Source organism: Oncorhynchus mykiss, chromosome 4 (genome assembly GCF_057628025.1).
Source record: "Oncorhynchus mykiss isolate SJ-2025 chromosome 4, ASM5762802v1, whole genome shotgun sequence".
NCBI lineage: Eukaryota > Metazoa > Chordata > Actinopteri > Salmoniformes > Salmonidae > Oncorhynchus > Oncorhynchus mykiss.
This window is the reverse complement of record NC_143025.1, coordinates 90,850,094-90,872,649: the sequence shown is the minus strand read 5'-3', so window position 1 is coordinate 90,872,649 and position 22,556 is coordinate 90,850,094. Positions and strand designations below refer to the sequence as shown.

The following is a 22,556-nucleotide window of genomic DNA, read 5'->3' as shown; positions in this document are numbered from 1 at the left end:
AACGTAGTAATTAATACAGTGGCTGTCCTGTATGTCTTTAAATTGACAATTCTGTGAACTGTCATGTGCAAGTTTTAAATGGACACAATACCTGCTAGGGGAAGGTGTCAGCTAGAGATGACATGCAGGAGCTTGCTGGGATATGCGCGATGTCTACTTTGAAGCTAATTAGTATTCTTGAATCTGAGAGTAAACATAGACGAATATTTGATAAAAGTCACCTTGTCTGAGAGAGATTTGCATGGTTATCTGAGAGAGATTTCCATGGTTATCAAAACGTTATGCCAGGGAAAGACTACCCGACACAAAGACCTTATTTTAAGTGTTTCTAAAATCCCCTGTTGGAAAAATGGATGGTAGAAAAACGACTGTAACCATATCTGTTTGACCGCTAGGTTGTATGGGTATTATGACACCTCCACTCTGGAGCTCTTTAGACGGAGCTGGACGTTTCGGAACTGTGACAAACCGGCAACCTCACCCAGCTCGGCCGATGAGATATAGTTAATTTGCCAACACAGCCAGATGTATAACCTGTTAACAACTGACTATAATATGTGTTAATTAAATCGGACTTCATTAATATGAGTAATCCATGAATATCACCAGTTAATGAACACGATAACACTCGAGATATAACAAGTCTATAGATCACAATGACTACAATGAAATGGCTAAATGAATTCCGGACATTAAGGGTCTTCCTCACTGATGTATAATGAGAACGGGACTTCCTCCTCTCGGGATAAAGAGCAGAGGAAACAAATGAAAATAATATCGCGAGTGATTTAGGGATAAAAAAAAAAAAATGAAGCCTAAGTAATGGTAGCTCATTATTGTATTTTTGTTCTTCTTTTTTCACCCACAATAAAAATTGCTAGTCTTTAAAAAAAAAGCTGAAAAACAGTCTGTTGGGCTGTGCCCCGTCCTTATGCTACCGGAAACGCCACCATCCCACATTGCATTGCGAATGTGTTTGCTATTAGCATTAGCATTTAACATACAGTGGCGTTAGTGTTTTTGTAGGCAGGACGTGTTGGTTTAGTGAATAATAACCTATTTTTTAAATTAATAACGACTCTTATTGTATTAGGTACAGCACACGCAAACATGGAGATCGGTACAGAGATAAGCAAGAAAATACGGGTGAGGTCATTTCGATGCTAGCTATTCGTCTTATTAGCCATCCTGTTAGCGTAGCTAACTCTAGCTAGCTCGCTAAACCCATGAGAGAATTTGTACAAATTTACAAGCAACCCAAATAAATATGCCTATTAAGGTACCCAGTACTGCAACTCACATGTTGGACGTCCATAACAGTTCTGAGGTGCCGAATAGGAGTTTTGTAAATTTGTATTTATTTAGAACTTTTGTTTAGAAGTAACGTTAGCTAACTACATACCGGTGGTAAATTGAGGATAGCTAACGTTAGTTGCGCTGTAACTCACCAAATATGGAGTTTAACGAACACATTTTGACATTAAAGCTTGCAGAGCTGTAGCTTTGGGACACAACATCGGGAGTGTGTAGAATGGGAGTTTGAATCGGAGCTTTCTGGCCGAAAAATTTGGTTTCTAACGCACATATACTGCTTCAGTTATGTCTAAATTTTGATATTTAAATGTCCAATATTTCAGTTTATTACTCAAACAGGGGTGGGGAATAGACACTGTTATTGTTTCTACTGCTGATTGCTGCTTTACATTTTCAACCGGTACTGGTACCTAGTAGTTAAGTTGTTTTCTGGCCTAAGACTAGCAATTGACAATATATTGTTATTTTCTCCCAGGCTGCTATCAAGGGGAAGCTTCAAGAACTCGGTGCCTATGTTGGTAAGTGTGAATATTGACATCAGCTTCTGATCTGCAGCAATTAATCTGACTGCTGTTGACATTATATATAAATACAAGTATAATATTTCTATGGATCTTGACCTTCTACCAAGGGTTCTAGAATATAATACATTCTTCTGACTGTTCTCTCTCCCCCTAGACGAAGAGTTACCAGACTATATCATGGTGATGGTGGCCAACAAGAAGACTTCCCAGCAGATGTCTGATGACCTGTCCCTCTTCCTCGGCAACAATACCATCAAGTTTACTGTCTGGTACTTATGCAACCAGCTAGGCCTGGTCCCAGATATTCTAAAGTTATTGTCTCGCTGTTTGGCAGCTACAGCAAGTGTCTTGAGTTGAGAGGATTCTTTGGGTGTAACTTTGTATTTTCTATTTCAATGGTTCTAAGTATGGTGTGTTGTTGTTACAGGTTACATGGAGTCCTAGAGAAGCTGAGGTCTGTGGCAGTAGGTAAGTTCAGGTTACATGGAGTCCCGGAGAAGCTGAGGGCAGTAGCTAAGTTCCAGTGACCACAAAAGGAGAACCAGCTCCCTAGCTGAAAAAGTCCAAATATACTGTATTTTTACTAGGGTGATATACAGTATTGAAGTCTATCATCCTATGTGTTTATTTAACCTTTGTTTAACCTTTATTGAACTAGGCAAGTAGGTTAAGAACAAATTCTTATTTACAATGACGGCCAACACCGGCCAAACCCGGACGACGCTGGGCAAATTGTGCGCCGCCCTATGAGACTCCCAATCACGACCGGATGTTATACAGCCTACATTTGAACCAGGGACTGTAGTGGCGCCCCTTGCACTGAGATGCAGTGCTTTAGACCGCTGCACCACTCGGGAGCCTGCTGCGCCACTAGATTCCCACCCTAGTGGGAATTGAAAGACCTTGAGTCGTTCGATGCCAAAACAAACAACCCCTAAGAGAGGATTGTAAACAGTCTTATCAAGGCTAGGAACGTCACAACACTATAGCATGAAGTAGTCTAGCTATTTGAATGTGTTGTAGAGCGGTCTTTGACAGTATTCTATCTATCTCTACCCTTGTATAGCTAAATTGACAATCTCTCTGTGTGTATCAAGAACCCGCGTCCCTGAGGCCTCAGCTGTACTCTGACACTGGCACCTCGTCAGGGAAGAGTGAGTGGAAGGGGGAGGAATCAAAGGGCCTTGCGGTGTCCAGCTCACGCTCTGATAGGACAGAGGCCCGTGTGTCAAGCTCCGCCCATGAGCACAGGTAAGGTGTTGATTTTCAAACGTTGATTAGCTATATATTGAAAAGAAAGGCCATGCTCACTGAAATCGGCATGGTTCAAGTTGGCTTGGATCATATGAAAGACCCCTAACACATTTATTTAATTCAGAAGTTGCTCCTCGGACGAGACCTCAACACCTACATGTGGATCAATTAATTGACGTGAAGCTTCGGCATTTTATTGCAACCAAACAGGGTGAAACAGCCCAGCTCATACTCACACACACACACACTAACGTCACTGTCATTCTGTCCAGAAGGGTCTCCTCAGACAAAACCTCGTCCCGCCTCACCTCCGCGGTCAAGCCCCTGATGGACCCTCCCTCCTCCGAGGCCGTCATCGACATCAAGCCCGAGCTAGACGATGACCTGATCGGCGAGGACCCCGTGGACATGGGCGTCCTCCCAGGTCGCCTGCGTGGATCCACCTCCGGAGGAGGAGGAGGGCGGGCATCAGCTCAGATCTACAGGCCGCCCCAGGGCAGGTCCTCCTCGGGGACAGGCAGGTCGGCGGACGCCTATAGGTCCTCAGAGGGGTCCTCGGGGTCACACAGCAGGCAGCAGCACAGCAGCTATCACCTGGACAGTAGGAGCAGCAGAGACAGCAGGACGTACAGAGAAGGAGGCAGCAGCAGGGTGCAGATTGTTTACTAATTACCTTTATTAAGTCAAGGGTCTTGCTCCAATACAACATAAATACATCCTTTCTCATTGTCTTGACATAATCAGAGATCGAGAAGTGATTTAGATTGGTGAAACCACCCTATTACTTTAATCATTCCAACCAATGAGATCTCTGCTTACTGCAAAAGGAAAGAAGGATGCATTTCTTAATCATTTGAAAAGGATCAAACTAGTACGGCTTTCCCGTTTCTGTCGCCAACCATCTCTTGGCCTTGTTGTCTCCAGCAGCAGCAGCAGCAGCAGGAGGAGGCTTCGAGGAAGCGCAAAGCCCCGGTGGTGAGTTCCGTGGTGCGGGTGAACCAGGCAGCAGACGGGGGTCGAGACAGTGATGATGATGAGGAGGAGGAGGACGATGATGATGAGGAAGATGAAGGATACGGGGTCAAGAACTTGTCCAGCAGAGTGTCCCTGCCTTCCAAACCAGAACGCAAGTAAGGGAACGCACACACACACACACTATCCGTCTACCTCTGTTACTCTCTCCTTTCCACATGGTCATCTACTCTGTATGTTTTGCTTCTTGTTGTGTTGAGCAGCGACTCTTGATTCCAGTTAGTTAAAGTGAACATCTTAGGACAGCAACTGGTTTCAACATCCCTCCTTTCACATTACTGCTACACGTTGTTGGTACCCCCAGGGGGTTGTCTGTGTGATGGTACCCCCAGGGGGTTGTCTGTGTGTTGGGACCCCCCCCCCCCCCCCCCCCCCCCCCAGGGGGTTGTCTGTGTTGACCCATGTCTCGGTGCGTTTCTAGACCCTCCCTGCCCCCGGCCAAACAAGCCAACAAGAACCTGCTACTGAGGGCTATGTCTGAGGCCCAGATCTCTATCAACAAGACTGCAGCCTACCTACCTAGTACGTAACTCTCTGTCAATCTGCCTTAAAGTAAGAGCACACCTGACTATTAGAAATTACCACCTGTAATGTGTCGTCCTGTTTATCATGACACCTATTACTGACTAAACTGTCAAAAGGAACTAATTGAACCTGTGTTTCCCCAGTACCACAGAGACAGACGGTTCCGGTGGCACCCAGGACGCGTTCAACCACTGACGAGATGAACGCAGCCATCCAGCTGGTTCAGGAGCACCTCCACGGCCTGGTCCCCAGGGGGCAGTCTTACACCCCCTCAGAGCCTCAGCCCCCCAGGCAGCTAGGTAAGACCCCCAGACAGCTAGGTAAATCAGACTCCAAGGCCCAATCCCAAATTACCCATAATCCCTCTGTACTTGTGGAGATCTGAGAGATATGTTCAATGGAGATGGCTGCCGTTTTACGGTCTCCTAACCAATTGTGCTATTGTGTGTTATTTGTAAATTATTTTGTACATTTTTCCCGCGACTGTCATTTATGACCGAAAAGAGCTTCTAGATTACAGGACAGCGATTACTCACCTCGTACTGGACAAATGTTTTTTTTTCTTTAACGAATCAAGACCCAAAGTATTTACTTCAGACACATGACAAGACCCAAACTCCTGTGATTCGCATGAGAAAGAGACGGAGATATCGGGGACGTAGGTTTTGGGGTGCCTTGTAAGGATCCGATGGCAAGTGGGTAATCTGCCATTACCATCGGTCCTATTAGCCAACGTACAATCATTGGATAACAAAATAGAGCTACAATCACAAATATCCTACCAACGGGACATTAATATCTTGTGTTTCACCGAGTCGTGGCTGAACGATGACATTAATACAGCTGGCTGGGTTTACACTGCATCGGCAAGATATAACAGCTGCCTCCAGTAAGACGAGGGGTGGCGGTTTGTGTATATTTGTAAACAACAGTTGGTTTACGAAATCTAACAGTAAGGAAGTCTCTAGGTTTTGCTCACCCGAGGTAGAGTATCTCATGATAAGCTTTAGACCACACTATTTACCAAGAGTATTTAATCTATATTTTTCTTCTATATTTATACTTCTATATTGAGTACACTTTTCAAATCCACTCAGCTCTCCGTCTCGGGTTGGAGTTGGAATTGGGCCCCATGACTCCTCATTACAGAAGGAGCATGAATGTTTCAGTGTCACGTGCACTATTACAGTGAAATGCTTTTTTTAAATTTTCTTTTTTGCAATCTCCAAATCCAACAATGACATAATCAATATTACTGCATTGTCCTGACTATGACTGTACTGGTCTCTCCCAGTAGTTCAGTCTCGGTCCCTGGCCTCTCGGCTGCAGTTAGACGTGCCAGAAGACAACATGAGAGCGCAGCACAGTGACTATTTAGGTGAGTCTGTCACATCCTAACGAGAAGTCTTTACGGATCCACCAAGGCTCCAGCGGGTTCGGATCCAGAATTCGAAATGATGTCACGGGTCTGGGTCGGCTCTGATACGATCAAATAAAATGTTATTAGTGGCGTAGACGTATTTTGAAATGCTGATGTTTCTATATAGCTCTATCAGCAGTAACGCCAAACAAAACAATACACACAAATTCCCCAAAATTAAGACGTTTAAGAAATATCAGAACGAGCGATGTCCGAGTCTGGACTGTACTGAACTGAAATATCAAAATGTTGCCACAATATGTAAAGTGTTGGTTTCATGAGCTGAAATTAAAGATCCCAGAAATGTTCCAATACGAATGAAAAGCTTATTTCTCTCAAATGTTGTGCACAAATGTGTTTACATCCCTCCTTTGCCAAGATAATTCATCCCCATGACAGGTGTGGCATATCAAGAAGCTGATTAAACAGCATGATCATTACACAGGTGCACCTTGTGCTGGGGGACAATAAAAGGCCACTCTAAAATATGCCGTTTTGCTTATGGTAGAGAAATTAACATTAAATTCTCTGCTAACAGCTCTTGTAGATTTTCCTGCAGTCAGCATGCCAATTGCACGCTCCCTCAACTTTTTTTAGTGGCCTTTTATTGTCAGTATTCAGGCCCCTTCACTTTTTTCCACATTTTGTTACGTTACAGCCTAAAATGTATTAAATGGTTTTTTTTCCCTCATTTTTTTTCTCCCACACAATGCCCCATAATGACAAAGCAAAAACAGATTTTTAGAAATGTTTGCAGATTTTTAAAAACTATGACATTTACATAAGTATCCAGACCTTTTACTTTGTTGAAGTACCTTTGGCAGCGATTACATACTCGTCTTCTTGGGTATGACACTACAAGCTTGGCACACCTGTGTTTTGGGAGTTTCTCCCATTCTTCTCGACAGATCCTCTCAAGCTCTGTCAGATCGGATGGGGAGTGTTGCTGCATAGCTATTTTCAGGTCTCTCCAGAGATGTTCGATCAGGTTCAAGTCCGGGCTCTGGCTCGGCAACTCAGACATTCAGAAACTTGTCCTGATACCACTCCTGCGTTGTCTTTGCTGTGTGCTTAGGGCATAGTCTTGTTGGCAGGTGAATCTTTGCCCTCTGGAGCAGGTTTTCATCAATGATCTCTGCTTTGCTCCGTTCATCTTTCCCTCTATTCTGACTAGTCTCCCAGTCCCTGCTGCTGAAAAACATCCCACAGCATGATGCTGCCACCACCATGCTTCACCGTAGGGATGGTATTGGCCAGGAGATGAGCAGTGCCTGGTTTCCTCCAGATGTGATGCTTGGCATTCAGGCCAAAGAGTTCAATCTTGGTTTCACCAGACCAGAGAATCTTGTTTCTCATGGTCTGAGTCCTTTAGTTGCCTTTTGGCAAATTCCAAGGGGGCTGTCATGTGCCTTTTAATGAGGAGTGGCTTTCGTCTGGCCACTCTACCATAAAGGCCTGATTTGTGGAGTGCTGCAGAGATGGGGTTTTTTTCTGGAAGGTTCTCCCATCTTCAGAGGAACTCTGGAGCTTTGTCAGAATGACCATTGGGTTCTTGGTCACCTCCCTGACCAAGGCCCTTCTCCCCCGATTGCTCAGTTTGGCCAGGCAGCCAGCTCTAGGAAGTCTTGGTGGTTCCAAACTTCTTCCATTTAAGAATGATGGAGGCCACTGTGTTCTTGGGGACCTTCAATGCTGCAGAAATGTTTTGGTACCCTTCCCCAGATCTGTGCCTCAAGGCAATCCTGTCTCGGAGCTCTACGGACAATTCCTTCAACCTCATGGTTTGGTTTTTGTGCTGACTTCCACTGCCAACTGTGCAATGGAAACAGGATGCACCTGAGCCCAATATCAGTTCTCATTACATAGGGTCTGAATACTTATGTAATTAAGCTATTTCTATTTTTTTTATTTTTAGTACATTTTCAAAAAAATCTTAGTCTGTTTTCGCTTTGTCATTATGGGGTATTGTGTGTAGATTGAGGACTGTTTTGTCCAACGTTGAGTGATTAGTGCTTTTTGAAGGTGGTTCGATTATAAAATAATTCAAAATAAATTATGGGTTTCTATACTTTAAAAATATATATTAAATAGATTGAAATTATGACAAATTATTCTAGAGCTTTTTAATGGAAAAGCCAAAAATAGTGAACATTCATTTGCCAAAATATTCTGTGGTCTCTGTCCAGGTCCACATTGGATAGACAAAAGGGAAAAATAATTAATTATAATAAAATATTTTTCATCCTTAAATTCTTCTCGTTTCTCCTCAGGAAGTATCAGCCAGCCAGACAACGTTCTCTCACTGTTCCCCATACTGTACTGTCTTTAGTCAACCTATTTAGATAGCGTGTTTAGGCGGGCTAGCCTGTCTGACAAAATAATTTGACTAGTTCTTCAAAATATACTTCTTTTTTTTTTTAAACTCTCTCCCCCTTTCTCTCCCCGTGTTGTGTACATTCCTCTCTCATACGGCCTGTGTGTGTGTGTATCTAACTTAAAGTAGCAGGCATAAAAGTATATCCATCTCTGTCCGAGCTGGAAAGAACAGGCACGATTGATCAGGGTCATTGCAGTTAATTACCGCGTTTCTGCACTGTCAATTAGGTTGAATATTTGCATCATGAAAAGTACAACTACCTTCAGCCCAGCGTCCCACATAGTTTGTGATTCGATTTCTCTCGCGAATGATTTGATTTCTCTCTCTAGAAAAACGGCACGTTGGGCTCACAAAAAAATAACAACTAAATGAAATTCAAGTCATGTAGCTGACGTCTTGTCAATTAGTTGTTTTTAAATAACAAACAACAAAAAAACCATTTACCTGCATTTTGATTAATCGCTCACCGCTACTAACACACTGGAGAGCAGGACTGTTTAACTCCTGACCGACAGCCTCACACGTCTGACTTTGTGATTGTACTAACAGAATATTGGTGTCTCACATGGTCCTTGTGTAGCTCTGGAAGTGGCCGAGGGGAGTGTCCTGAAGCCGTTTGACACGCGCTCCTTCATCGTGAGGAGGCCTGAACTGGAGGAGGAGCTGGTTCCTGTCCGCAACAGACTGGGACAACTGGACAGGGTGATGATGATGATGATGACCATAACGAATAGTCTCCATTAAACCCCCCCTCCCCCCCTCCATGTCAGCATGGAAATACATTCAGGCAGCCTGAATTCTAAGCTGGTGGGGGGCGGGAGGGGTTCTACTAGGCTAACATGTGGAATTGTTTTAAGATGGTCACATGGAATTGTTTTAAGATGGTCATACCATAGATAATTTAGCTATTTGATTTATTATTTTAGGACCCCTTTTAGGTATTTAATTTTTCTTTTATTTAACCAGGTAGGCCAGTTGAGAACAAGTTCTCATTTACAATTGTTTAACTTTATTGTTTGAAAAATTATAGAATTTGGCCTTTACTACTATAGACCAGAGAAACGCATTGAATAACTAAACAAACAATACATCATATGGTTTTGAAGTGTCTGTCCTGAATCTAGGACCGGGGTATTCAACTCTGACCCTGTGAGGTCCGGAGCCTGCTTCTTTTCTGTTCTACCTGATTATTAATTGCAAACACCTGGTGTCCCAGGTCTAAATCAGCCTCCATTGTGAGGGTCGTAGAGCAAAATGGAGAACATCCTCGTGTTCGTGAGTCATCTTTCCATAGAGGGGTCATATTAGTTTGTTGATCAAAGTGTTTTTGTGAGACCTAGGCAGATGGATTGAGACATGAAGATACACGTAACCCCTCTATTGTGATCTCATAGAGAGTAAACGACTGTATTTTTAAAAGTCATTGAGTATAACACAATCCAACCTGAATATCTTATTATCTGTTGTGATCCCGTTAGGTGCCTATGACGAGTAGGCTGGGGTTAGAGGAGATGCCGCCTCCTATGAGGAGTGGACTGGAGGAAGTGGCACCTCCTATGAGGAGTAGACTGGAACTGGAGGAAGTGGCACCTCCTATGAGGAGCAGACGGGAGGAGACCACCGTGCCTATGAGGAGCAGGCTGGGAGCCATGGTCAAGGAGGAGATCCAGCCAGCTACTCCACGCATGGTGCAGCCAGCCAGGTATATCATAGTGACTACCCTCTTTGTGACTAATAGTGGCTGCTCTCTTAGTGACTCATAGTGTGCTGCCCTCTTAGTGACTCGTAGTGGGCTGCCCTCTTAGTGACTCGTAGTGGGCTGCCCTCTTAGTGACTCGTAGTGTGCTGCCCTCTACGTCACTCGTAGTGGGCTGCCCTCTACGTCACTCGTAGTGGGCTGCCCTCTACGTCACTCGTAGTGGGCTGCCCTCTACGTCACTCGTAGTGGGCTGCCCTCTACGTCACTCGTAGTGGGCTGCCCTCTACGTCACTCGTAGTGGGCTGCCCTCTACGTCACTCGTAGTGGGCTGCCCTCTACGTCACTCGTAGTGGGCTGCCCTCTACGTCACTCGTAGTGGGCTGCCCTCTACGTCACTCGTAGTGGGCTGCCCTCTACGTCACTCGTAGTGGGCTGCCCTCTACGTCACTCGTAGTGGGCTGCCCTCTACGTCACTCGTAGTGGGCTGCCCTCTACGTCACTCGTAGTGGGCTGCCCTCTTCGTGACTCGTAGTGGGCTGCCCTCTTCGTCACTCGTAGTGGGCTGCCCTCTTCGTCACTCGTAGTGGGCTGCCCTCTACGTCACTCGTAGTGGGCTGCCCTCTACGTCACTCGTAGTGGGCTGCCCTCTACGTCACTCGTAGTGGGCTGCCCTCTACGTCACTCGTAGTGGGCTGCCCTCTACGTCACTCGTAGTGGGCTGCCCTCTACGTCACTCGTAGTGGGCTGCCCTCTACGTCACTCGTAGTGGGCTGCCCTCTACGTCACTCGTAGTGGGCTGCCCTCTACGTCACTCGTAGTGGGCTGCCCTCTACGTCACTCGTAGTGGGCTGCCCTCTACGTCACTCGTAGTGGGCTGCCCTCTACGTCACTCGTAGTGGGCTGCCCTCTACGTCACTCGTAGTGGGCTGCCCTCTACGTCACTCGTAGTGGGCTGCCCTCTACGTCACTCGTAGTGGGCTGCCCTCTACGTCACTCGTAGTGGGCTGCCCTCTACGTCACTCGTAGTGGGCTGGCTCAGATATTTTATTTATACGTTGTTGTTGCAGCATGGCTCACTGAAAACAAGCTAAGTAAACAAAACTGTCATAATGCTTTTCTGTCTGTCTGTTCCTCCCTCTCTCCTCTGCCTTCCTCCCTCCCTCCCTCTCCTCTGCCTTCCTCCCTCCCTCTCTCCTCTGCCTTCCTCCCTCCCTCCCTCTCTCCTCTGCCTTCCTCCCTCCCTCCCTCTCTCCTCTGCCTTCCTCCCTCCCTCCCTCTCTCCTCTGCCTTCCTCCCTCCCTCTCTCCTCTGCCTTCCTCCCTCCCTCCCTCTCTCCTCTGCCTTCCTCCCTCCCTCTCTCCTCTGCCTTCCTCCCTCCCTCCCTCTCCTCTGCCTTCCTCCCTCCCTCTCTCCTCTGCCTTCCTCCCTCCCTCCCTCTCTCCTCTGCCTTCCTCCCTCCCTCCCTCTCTCCTCTGCCTTCCTCCCTCCCTCCCTCTCTCCTCTGCCTTCCTCCCTCCCTCCCTCTCTCCTCTGCCTTCCTCCCTCCCTCTCTCCTCTGCCTTCCTCCCTCCCTCTCTCTCCTCTGCCTTCCTCCCTCCCTCCCTCTCCTCTGCCTTCCTCCCTCCCTCTCTCCTCTGCCTTCCTCCCTCCCTCCCTCTCTCCTCTGCCTTCCTCCCTCCCTCCCTCTCTCCTCTGCCTTCCTCCCTCCCTCTCTCCTCTGCCTTCCTCCCTCCCTCTCTCCTCTGCCTTCCTCCCTCCCTCTCTCCTCTGCCTCCCTCCTAGCAGTGAGAAGGCTGAAGCCGCGGGGTCAGCCAGTCCTAAGTTCATTGTGACCCTGGATGGGGTTCCTAGCCCCCTGGGTAACCTAGGAGACTGTGACATGGAAGCGGATGACAGTTATCCTAAACCAGCCAAGACCACCATGCCTGACCCCTCCATCCACCTCGGAACAAAACCCAAACTCAGCATCCACCACAGACTGCAGGGGGAACCACAATACCCTGATGGTAAAGGGATTTAATTATTCATTTATTTATTGGCAAAATTGTTATAAATAAAATCAATTATTTTTGCTTCTATAATTTAGTATTAGGGTGTTTATTTTTTATTTACCTTTTATTTAACTAGGCAAGTCAGTTAAGAACAAATTCTTATTTTCAGTGCCTTGTTCAGGGGCAGAACGACCTTGTCAGCTCGGGGATTTGAACTTGCAACCTTCCGGTGACTAGTCCAACGCTCTTAACCACTAGGCTACGCTGCCGCCCCTCCACTCTAACCACTAGGCTACGCTGCCGCCCCTCCACTCTAACCACTAGGCTACCCTGCCGCCCCTCCACTCTAACCACTAGGCTACCCTGCCGCCCCTCCACTCTAACCACTAGGCTACCCTGCCGCCCCTCCACTCTAACCACTAGGCTACGCTGCCGCCCCTCCACTCTAACCACTAGGCTACCCTGCCGCCCCTCCACTCTAACCACTAGGCTACCCTGCCGCCCCTCCACTCTAACCACTAGGCTACCCTGCCGCCCCTCCACTCTAACCACTAGGCTACCCTGCCGCCCCTCCACTCTAACCACTAGGCTACGCTGCCGCCCCTCCACTCTAACCACTAGGCTACCCTGCCGCCCCTCCACTCTAACCACTAGGCTACCTGCCGCCCCTCCACTCTAACCACTAGGCTACCCTGCCGCCCCTCCACTCTAACCACTAGGCTACCCTGCCGCCCCTCCACTCTAACCACTAGGCTACGCTGCCGCCCCTCCACTCTAACCACTAGGCTACCCTGCCGCCCCTCCACTCTAACCACTAGGCTACGCTGCCGCCCCTCCACTCTAACCACTAGGCTACCCTGCCGCCCCTCCACTCTAACCACTAGGCTACGCTGCCGCCCCTCCACTCTAACCACTAGGCTACGCTGCCGCCTCTACACTCTAACCACTAGGCTACCCTGCCGCCCCTCCACTCTAACCACTAGGCTACGCTGCCGCCCCTCCACTCTAACCACTAGGCTACGCTGCCGCCCCGGGTGTGAGCATTGACACTCGGGTATTACAATTGTGAAGGCTTTTTCAATGGTTAAGCACTTCCACTTGTCATTATTACTAGTGACTGATCATAACAGCTGTGGCTACCACACCAGATGTTCTGATTGGCTGTCTCTGTATAACAGCTGAGGCTACCACATCAGATGTTGTTCTGATTGGCTGTCTCTGTATAACAGCTGAGGCTACCACACCAGATGTTCTGATTGGCTGTCTCTGTATAACAGCTGAGGCTACCACACCAGATGTTCTGATTGGCTGTCTCTGTATAACAGCTGAGGCTACCACACCAGATGTTGTACTGATTGGCTGTCTCTGTATAACAGCTGAGGCTACCACACCAGACGTTGTTCTGATTGGCTGTCTCTGTATAACAGCTGAGGCTACCACACCAGACGTTGTTCTGATTGGCTGTCTCTGTATAACAGCTGAGGCTACCACACCAGATGTTCTGATTGGCTGTCTCTGTATAACAGCTGAGGCTACCACACCAGATGTTGTTCTGATTGGCTGTCTCTGTATAACAGCTGAGGCTACCACACCAGACGTTGTTCTGATTGGCTGTCTCTGTATAACAGCTGAGGCTACCACACCAGATGTTGTTCTGATTGGCTGTCTCTGTATAACAGCTGAGGCTACCACACCAGATGTTGTTCTGATTGGCTGTCTCTGTATAACAGCTGAGGCTACCACACCAGATGTTCTGATTGGCTGTCTCTGTATAACAGCTGAGGCTACCACACCAGATGTTGTTCTGATTGGCTGTCTCTGTATAACAGCTGAGGCTACCACACCAGATGTTGTTCTGATTGGCTGTCTCTGTATAACAGCTTGGGCTACCACACTGACACTTTCTGTCAACTACACTACAGCTCCTCTAGGGTTTCAACGTTGTCTTAAGTGACCAGTTTTCTACTGTCAATGTCAGCGACCAAACTACAAGAAATCTGTATTTTTTTTTTTCAATGGAAAGCGATTCTGGTGAGGTAAGGAGACTTTAGGCTGACCAAGGTTCTCACTAAACAGCTTAAACAGTGCTGGATAAGGTACGAGTCAATGTTGTGTTTGGTGTGCTTTTTGTAAGAAACATCGACCTAGATCTCTGGGTATCTTTCTACGGAGTGGTTTCTGGTCTGGAAAGCCGGCCCTCATCTAAACTCTGTCATCATGTCGTTCCTCGGTTTCAGAGTTAGGGATGGAGACTGAGGAGGAGGAGGAGGCGGGTCCTGTGAAGAGACAGAAGGTTCTGGAGAGGTGTAAGTTCTGGCCCGTCTGTAAGAGTGGAGATGAGTGCGTTTACCACCACCCTACCACTCAGTGCAAGTAAGAACAGCCTGATTTGAAAATCAAAACACTGTCTGCATTTTAGTCTGTTTTGTGGAATTGTGGGGTTTTAAACCCTAAAACTACATACATTTATTTGGATTTGGATTGGCTTGACTAATCTGTTGTTCTCTCCTCCGTCCCCCTCTCTCTTGTGTCTAGAACTTTCCCCAGCTGTAAGTTTGGGGACAAATGCCTGTTCGTCCATCCCAACTGTAAGTTTGACGGCAAGTGTTCCAAACCAGATTGTCCCTTCACTCACGTCAGCCGCAGAGGACCTGCCCCCTACACCCCTCCAGTCAGACCAGGTACAGACACACCCCCTTTAAGCCCCTCCCCCTTGTGCTGCATTCATGACATGTGGGGGAAACTCAGAAAACAGTACGTGTGAACTGGAAGCAACGAAGTCGTGTGCATTCACGTGCTTTGAACCGATTTGAACGCCGATCGCTAATGGCGAACCAGCTGGGTCAACCATAAACTCAAAGTACTGCTGTCATACTCGTATTCAAATTATAGTGTTAAAGAAAAACAACATATATTTTTACGAGATGTTATGAGCGCAGCATTAGATTAGGATGTTTTGTATATATGTTGGTTATTAAATGTGTAAATATTATCAGTTGAGATGTTACCTTTTTTTATTTGATGTCTTCTACCTTTGTCTGTATCTAACAGCAGTGTTTTAACGGGTGTTAGTTTAATTAGTGTCTCCAGACCAGCAGTGTTAGTTTAATTAGTGTCTCCAGACCAGCAGTGTTTTAACGGGCGTTAGTTTAATTAGTGTCTCCAGACCAGCAGTGTTTTAACGGGCGTTAGTTTAATTAGTGTCTCCAGACCAGCAGTGTTTTAACGGGCGTTAGTTTAATTAGTGTCTCCAGACCAGCAGTGTTTTAACGGGCGTTAGTTTAATTAGTGTCTCCAGACCAGCAGTGTTTTAACGGGCGTTAGTTTAATTAGTGTCTCCAGACCAGCAGTGTTTTAACGGGCGTTAGTTTAATTACAGTGTCTCCAGACCAGCAGTGTTTTAACGGGCGTTAGTTTAATTAGTGTCTCCAGACCAGCAGTGTTTTAATGGGCGTTAGTTTAATTAGTGCCTCCAGACCAGCAGTGTTAGTTTAATTAGTGTCTCCAGACCAGCAGTGTTAGTTTAATTAGTGTCTCCAGACCAGCAGTGTTAGTTTAATTAGTGTCTCCAGACAGCAGTGTTTTAATGGGCGTTAGTTTAATTAGTGTCTCCAGACAGCAGTGTTTTAATGGGCGTTAGTTTAATTAGTGTCTCCAGACAGCAGTGTTTTAATGGGCGTTAGTTTAATTAGTGTCTCCAGACCAGCAGTGTTTTAACGGGCGTTAGTTTAATTAGTGTCTCCAGACCAGCAGTGTTTTAATGGGCGTTAGTTTAATTACAGTGCCTCCAGACCAGCAGTGTTAGTTTAATTAGTGTCTCCAGACCAGCAGTGTTAGTTTAATTAGTGTCTCCAGACCAGCAGTGTTAGTTTAATTAGTGTCTCCAGACCAGCAGTGTTTTAACGGGCGTTAGTTTAATTAGTGTCTCCAGACCAGCAGTGTTTTAACGGGCGTTAGTTTAATTAGTGTCTCCAGACCAGCAGTGTTAGTTTAATTAGTGTCTCCAGACCAGCAGTGTTTTAATGGCCGTTAGTTTAATTAGTGTCTCCAGTCCAGACCAGCAGTGTTTTAATGGGCGTTAGTTTAATTAGTGTCTCCAGACCAGCAGTGTTTTAACGGGCGTTAGTTTAATTAGTGTCTCCAGACCAGCAGTGTTTTAATGGGCGTTAGTTTAATTAGTGTCTCCAGACCAGCAGTGTTTTAACGGGCGTTAGTTTAATTAGTGTCTCCAGACCAGCAGTGTTAGTTTAATTAGTGTCTCCAGACCAGCAGTGTTAGTTTAATTAGTGTCTCCAGACCAGCAGTGTTTTAACGGGCGTTAGTTTAATTAGTGTCTCCAAACCAGCAGTGTTTTAACGGGCGTTAGTTTAATTAGTGTCTCCAGACCAGCAGTGTTTTAACGGGCGTTAGTTTAATTAGTGTCTCCAGACCAGCAGTGTTTTAACGGGTGTTAGTTTAATTAGTGTCTCCAGACCAGCAGTGTTTTAACGGGTGTTAGTTTAATTAGTGTCTCCAGACCAGCAGTGTTTTAATGGGCGTTAGTTTAATTAGTGTCTCCAGACCAGCAGTGTTAGTTTAATTAGTGTCTCCAGACCAGCAGTGTTTTAATGGGCGTTAGTTTAATTAGTGTCTCCAGACCAGCAGTGTTTTAATGGGCGTTAGTTTAATTAGTGTCTCCAGACCAGACCAGCAGTGTTTTAACGGGCGTTAGTTTAATTAGTGTCTCCAGACCAGCAGTGTTTTAACGGGCGTTAGTTTAATTAGTGTCTCCAGACCAGCAGTGTTTTAATGGGTTGTTGGTTTAATTACAGTGTCTCCAGACCAGCAGTGTTTTAACGGGCGTTAGTTTAATTAGTGTCTCCAGACCAGCAGTGTTTTAACGGGCGTTAGTTTAATTAGTGTCTCCAGACCAGCAGTGTTTTAACGGGTGTTAGTTTAATTAGTGTCTCCAGACCAGCAGTGTTTTAACGGGTGTTAGTTTAATTAGTGTCTCCAGACCAGCAGTGTTTTAATGGGCGTTAGTTTAATTAGTGTCTCCAGACCAGCAGTGTTAGTTTAATTAGTGTCTCCAGACCAGCAGTGTTTTAATGGGCGTTAGTTTAATTAGTGTCTCCAGACCAGCAGTGTTAGTTTAATTAGTGTCTCCAGACCAGCAGTGTTTTAACGGGCGTTAGTTTAATTAGTGTCTCCAGACCAGCAGTGTTTTAACGGGCGTTAGTTTAATTAGTGTCTCCAGACCAGCAGTGTTTTAATGGGTTGTTGGTTTAATTACAGTGTCTCCAGACCAGCAGTGTTTTAACGGGCGTTAGTTTAATTAGTGTCTCCAGACCAGCAGTGTTTTAACGGGCGTTAGTTTAATTAGTGTCTCCAGACCAGCAGTGTTTTAATGGCCGTTAGTTTAATTAGTGTCTCCAGACCAGCAGTGTTTTAACGGGCGTTAGTTTAATTAGTGTCTCCAGACCAGCAGTGTTTTAACGGGCGTTAGTTTAATTAGTGTCTCCAGACCAGCAGTGTTAGTTTTATTAGTGTCTCCAGACCAGCAGTGTTTTAATGGGCGTTAGTTTAATTAGTGTCTCCAGACCAGCAGTGTTTTAACGGGCGTTAGTTTAATTAGTGTCTCCAGACCAGACCAGCAGTGTTTTAACGGGCGTTAGTTTAATTAGTGTCTCCAGACCAGCAGTGTTTTAACGGGCGTTAGTTTAATTACAGTGTCTCCAGACCAGCAGTGTTTTAACGGGCGTTAGTTTAATTAGTGTCTCCAGTCCAGCAGTGTTTTAATGGGCGTTAGTTTAATTAGTGTCTCCAGACCAGACCAGCAGTGTTTTAATGGGTTGTTAGTTTAATTAGTGTCTCCAGACCAGCAGTGTTTTAATGGGCGTTAGTTTAATTAGTGTCTCCAGTCCAGACCAGCAGTGTTTTAACGGGCGTTAGTTTAATTAGTGTCTCCAGACCAGCAGTGTTTTAACGGGCGTTAGTTTAATTACAGTGTCTCCAGACCAGCAGTGTTTTAACGGGCGTTAGTTTAATTAGTGTCTCCAAACCAGCAGTGTTTTAATGGGTTGTTGGTTTAATTAGTGTCTCCAAACCAGCAGTGTTAGTTTAATTAGTGTCTCCAAACCAGCAGTGTTAGTTTAATTAGTGTCTCCAGAACAGCAGTGTTAGTTTAATTAGTGTCTCCAGAACAGCAGTGTTAGTTTAATTAGTGTCTCCAGACCAGCAGTGTTTTAATGGGCGTTAGTTTAATTAGTGTCTCCAGACCAGCAGTGTTTTAATGGGCGTTAGTTTAATTAGTGTCTCCAGACCAGCAGTGTTTTAACGGGCATTAGTTTAATTAGTGTCTCCAGACCAGCAGTGTTTTAATGGGCGTTAGTTTAATTAGTGTCTCCAGACCAGCAGTGTTTTAACGGGCGTTAGTTTAATTAGTGTCTCCAGACCAGCAGTGTTTTAATGGGCGTTAGTTTAATTAGTGTCTCCAGACCAGCAGTGTTTTAATGGGCGTTAGTTTAATTAGTGTCTCCAGACCAGCAGTGTTTTAACGGGCATTAGTTTAATTAGTGTCTCCAGACCAGCAGTGTTTTAATGGGCGTTAGTTTAATTAGTGTCTCCAGACCAGCAGTGTTTTAACGGGCGTTAGTTTAATTAGTGTCTCCAGTCCAGCAGTGTTTTAATGGGTTGTTGGTTTAATTAGTGTCTCCAGACCAGACCAGCAGTGTTTTAATGGGTTGTTAGTTTAATTAGTGTCTCCAGACCAGCAGTGTTTTAATGGGCGTTAGTTTAATTAGTGTCTCCAGACCAGCAGTGTTAGTTTAATTAGTGTCTCCAGACCAGCAGTGTTTTAATGGGTTGTTAGTTTAATTAGTGTCTCCAGACCAGCAGTGTTAGTTTAATTAGTGTCTCCAGACCAGCAGTGTTAGTTTAATTAGTGTCTCCAGACCAGCAGTGTTTTAATGGGTTGTTAGTTTAATTAGTGTCTCCAGACCAGCAGTGTTTTAATGGGCGTTAGTTTAATTAGTGTCTCCAGACCAGCAGTGTTAGTTTAATTAGTGTCTCCAGACCAGCAGTGTTTTAATGGGTTGTTAGTTTAATTAGTGTCTCCAGACCAGCAGTGTTAGTTTAATTAGTGTCTCCAGACTAGCAGTGTTTTAATGGGTTGTTGGTTTAATTACAGTGCCTCCAGTCCAGACCAGCAGCGTTTGCCGTTTCTTCCCAGAGTGTAAGAAGATGGACTGTCTCTTCTACCACCCCAAGGTCAGAACAATACTCTACAACCATGAGGTTGAAAGGAGTTTGTCCTCAAATACCTGTTTTGAGCTGTTTGTTATACAATCTTTCATTAGACACTAGTAAGGAAATAAGGAATGTCTTGAGTGCTGATCAAAATGTTGCTGTATTAACTTCAAGATTATGTTTCTTGACTGGTTTCTTGTCTCCTGTCAGCCTTGTCGGTTTGGAGCCCAGTGTAAACGCACTGGTTGCACCTTCTACCACCCCACTGCCACGGTCCCTCCCAGACACGCCCTCAAGTGGACCAAGGCCCAGAGCAGGTAACCAGGCATTACATACCCAGTATTACCTACCCAGAGCAGGTAACCAAGCATTACATACCCAGTATTACCTACCCAGAGCAGGTAACCAGGCATTACATACCCAGAACAGGTAACCAGGCATTACATACCCAGTATTACCTACCCAGAGCAGGTAACCAGGCATTACATACCCAGAGCAGGTAACCAGGCATTACATACCTAGTATTACCTACCCAGAGCAGGTAACCAGGCATTACATACCCAGTATTACCTACCCAGAGCAGGTAACCAGGCATTACATACCTAGTATTACCTACCCAGAGCAGGTAACCAGGCATTACATACCTAGTATTACCTACCCAGAACAGGTAACCAGGCATTACATACCTAGTATTACCTACCCAGAACAGGTAACCAGGCATTACATACCTAGTATTACCTACCCAGAACAGGTAACCAGGCATTACATACCTAGTATTACCTACCCAGAACAGGTAACCAGGCATTACATACCTAGTATTACCTACCCAGAACAGGTAACCAGGCATTACATACCTAGTATTACCTACCCAGAGCAGGTAACCTAGCATTACCTACCCAAAACAGGTAACCAAGCATTACATACCTAGTATTACCTACCCAGAGCAGGTAACCAGGCATTACATACCTAGTATTACCTACCCAGAGCAGGTAACCTAGCATTACCTACCCAAAACAGGTAACCAAGCATTACATACCTAGTATTACCTACCCAGAGCAGGTAACCAGGCATTACATACCTAGTATTACCTACCCAGAGCAGGTAACCTAGCATTACCTACCCAAAACAGGTAACCAGGCATTACATATCGAACACATAACAAAAGGATGATGCAACATCTTTTACTGGTACTTCGAGTCCGAGTAACTTTCATGAGACGCCATTTTCAATCTCCGTTTGTCAAACTCCAAACTGTGTCCTATTTGGTCCTTAATGCTCTTCTTTATTGTCCTTGTAATCTTCCTAGCTAGACGACAAGAGTACCTGAGACTGACCGAGTCAAGATGATGTGAAGCTATAGAACAGGGTTCTCCAACTGGTGGCCCACGGGCTGAATTTGGCCCGCAAGTGATTTTATTTGACCCTCCCCCCCAAGTTTTCTGAGCAAAATAAAGTGTTTACTGTTGGACATAAGACTGTAAAAACACCAGCATTTCAGCTTCAAGTGATTTTTTAAAAAACTTTGGGAATGTGTTCCAGACTATTCCAATGCATAATGGAGAGATTTGATTGTATACAAATGTAAGCAAAGTTGGAAGTAATTGTTTTAGTCAAATATATTCATTTGGGCTTCTTGCTGTCAATTTGCAGTCTACAATTGTTTTTATGTTCTGACCCCCTGAACATTTTTTTTTTTTTTTAGGAAAATAAATTTGCCCCGTGGCTGAATCTTGTTGATTCCTGTTGTAGAAGATGTGGTTATACTGTTTAGTTATTGTTTTATTCTCTTTACGGTTTAATTATCAACGATCTTGGTCGGTCCTTAATTTCATTTTTATTTCATTTTGTGAAACTGACATTAGTTTTTGATAATGTTGAAAGTATATTAAAATACTCCATGTCAAATTTGCTGGTCTGTGTATTTTCATAACCTCGTCCCCAGGCTCAGTTGAGGGAGAGACCGATCATTACGTTGCTGGACTGACTGGGTGCCACCGCTTAGAACTGTCTGGACCTGCTGTTTCCACACTGAACATCAACCAAATGTATTTTAGGAAGCCCTTTCTACTTCAGCAGATGATGTCACCAAGGGCTTATACAGAAACCCAGTCTAAAAACCCCCAAAGAGCAAACAATGCAGATGTAGAAGCAATGTGGCTAGGAAAAACTCCCTAGAAAGGCAGGAACCTAAGGAAGAAACCTAGAGAGGAACCAGGCTCTGACGGGATCGTCTGATGAGGGGTGGGCGCTGAGGAGCCCGGTTCCCCGATGGGTGGGCGCTGAGGAGCCCGGTTCCCCAGTGGGTGGGCGCTGAGGAGCCCGGTTCCCCAGTGGGTGGGCGCTGAGGAGCCCGGTTCCCCAGTGGGTGGGCGCTGAGGAGCCCGGTTCCCCAGTGGGTGGGCGCTGGGGAGCCCGGTTCCCCAGTGGGTGGGCGCTGGGGAGCCCGGTTCCCCAGTGGGTGGGCGCTGAGGAGCCCGGTTCCCCAGTGGGTGGGCGCTGAGGAGCCCGGCTGCCCAGTGGGTGGGCGCTGAGGAGCCCGGCTGCCCAGTGGGTGGGCGCTGAGGAGCCCGGTTCCCCAGTGGGTGGGCGCTGAGGAGCCCGGTTCCCCAATGGGTGGGCGCTGAGGAGCCCGGTTCCCCAATGGGTGGGCGCTGAGGTGCCCGGTTCCCCAGTGGGTGGGCGCTGAGGAGCCCGGTTCCCCAGTGGGTGGGCGCTGAGGAGCCCGGTTCCCCAGTGGGTGGGCGCTGAGGAGCCCGGTTCCCCAGTGGGTGGGCGCTGAGGAGCCCGGTTCCACAGTGGGTGGGCGCTGAGGAGCCCGGTTCCCCAGTGGGTGGGCGCTGAGGAGCCCGGTTCCCCAGTGGGTGGGCGCTGAGGAGCCCGGCTGCCCAATGGGTGGGCCTTGGCTGCACCTCTGCCCAGTCATGTGAAATCCATAGATTAGGTCCTAATGAATTTACTTCAATTGACTGATTTCCTTCTATGAACTGTAACTCAGTAAAAATATTTTGTTGTATTTTTGTGTGTGTACGTATATATCCACACACACACACGTATGTGTACACCTCTTCAAATGAGTGGATTCGGCTCACAGAGCGGGACCACTGGGTGCTGAAGTGAGTTGTGTAAAAAATCGCCTGTCCTCGGTTGCAACACTCCTTACTGAGTTCCAAACTGCCTCTGGAAGCAACGTCAG

At 46.3% G+C, this 22,556-nt stretch overlaps 1 protein-coding gene across 28 annotated transcripts; it reads left to right on the top strand.

The window, feature by feature from the left end:
• The first annotated feature begins 715 nt into the window (after nucleotides 1–715).
• Nucleotides 716–21,268, top strand: zc3h14 (zinc finger CCCH-type containing 14). Of its 28 annotated transcripts, none has more exons than XM_090233265.1 (18): nucleotides 716–1,146; nucleotides 1,790–1,832; nucleotides 1,993–2,107; nucleotides 2,266–2,306; nucleotides 2,936–3,089; nucleotides 3,365–3,743; nucleotides 4,017–4,222; nucleotides 4,546–4,646; nucleotides 4,793–4,948; nucleotides 5,944–6,027; nucleotides 9,027–9,148; nucleotides 9,925–10,148; nucleotides 11,928–12,151; nucleotides 14,374–14,509; nucleotides 14,672–14,817; nucleotides 19,305–19,384; nucleotides 19,574–19,680; nucleotides 20,670–21,268. In XM_090233265.1, the coding sequence occupies exons 1-18, from the start codon at nucleotides 1,111–1,113 to the stop codon at nucleotides 20,671–20,673; spliced, it is 2,358 nt and encodes a 785-aa protein (XP_090089391.1). In that variant the 5' UTR covers nucleotides 716–1,110; the 3' UTR covers nucleotides 20,674–21,268. The 28 variants fall into 28 exon arrangements, with proteins under 28 accessions (XP_090089391.1, XP_090089418.1, XP_090089412.1 ...); XM_090233292.1 differs by having other exon boundaries at nucleotides 721–1,146; nucleotides 3,368–3,743; nucleotides 4,026–4,222; nucleotides 5,947–6,027; XM_090233286.1 differs by having other exon boundaries at nucleotides 721–1,146; nucleotides 3,368–3,743; nucleotides 4,026–4,222.
• Nucleotides 21,269–22,556: the final 1,288 nt, after the last annotated feature.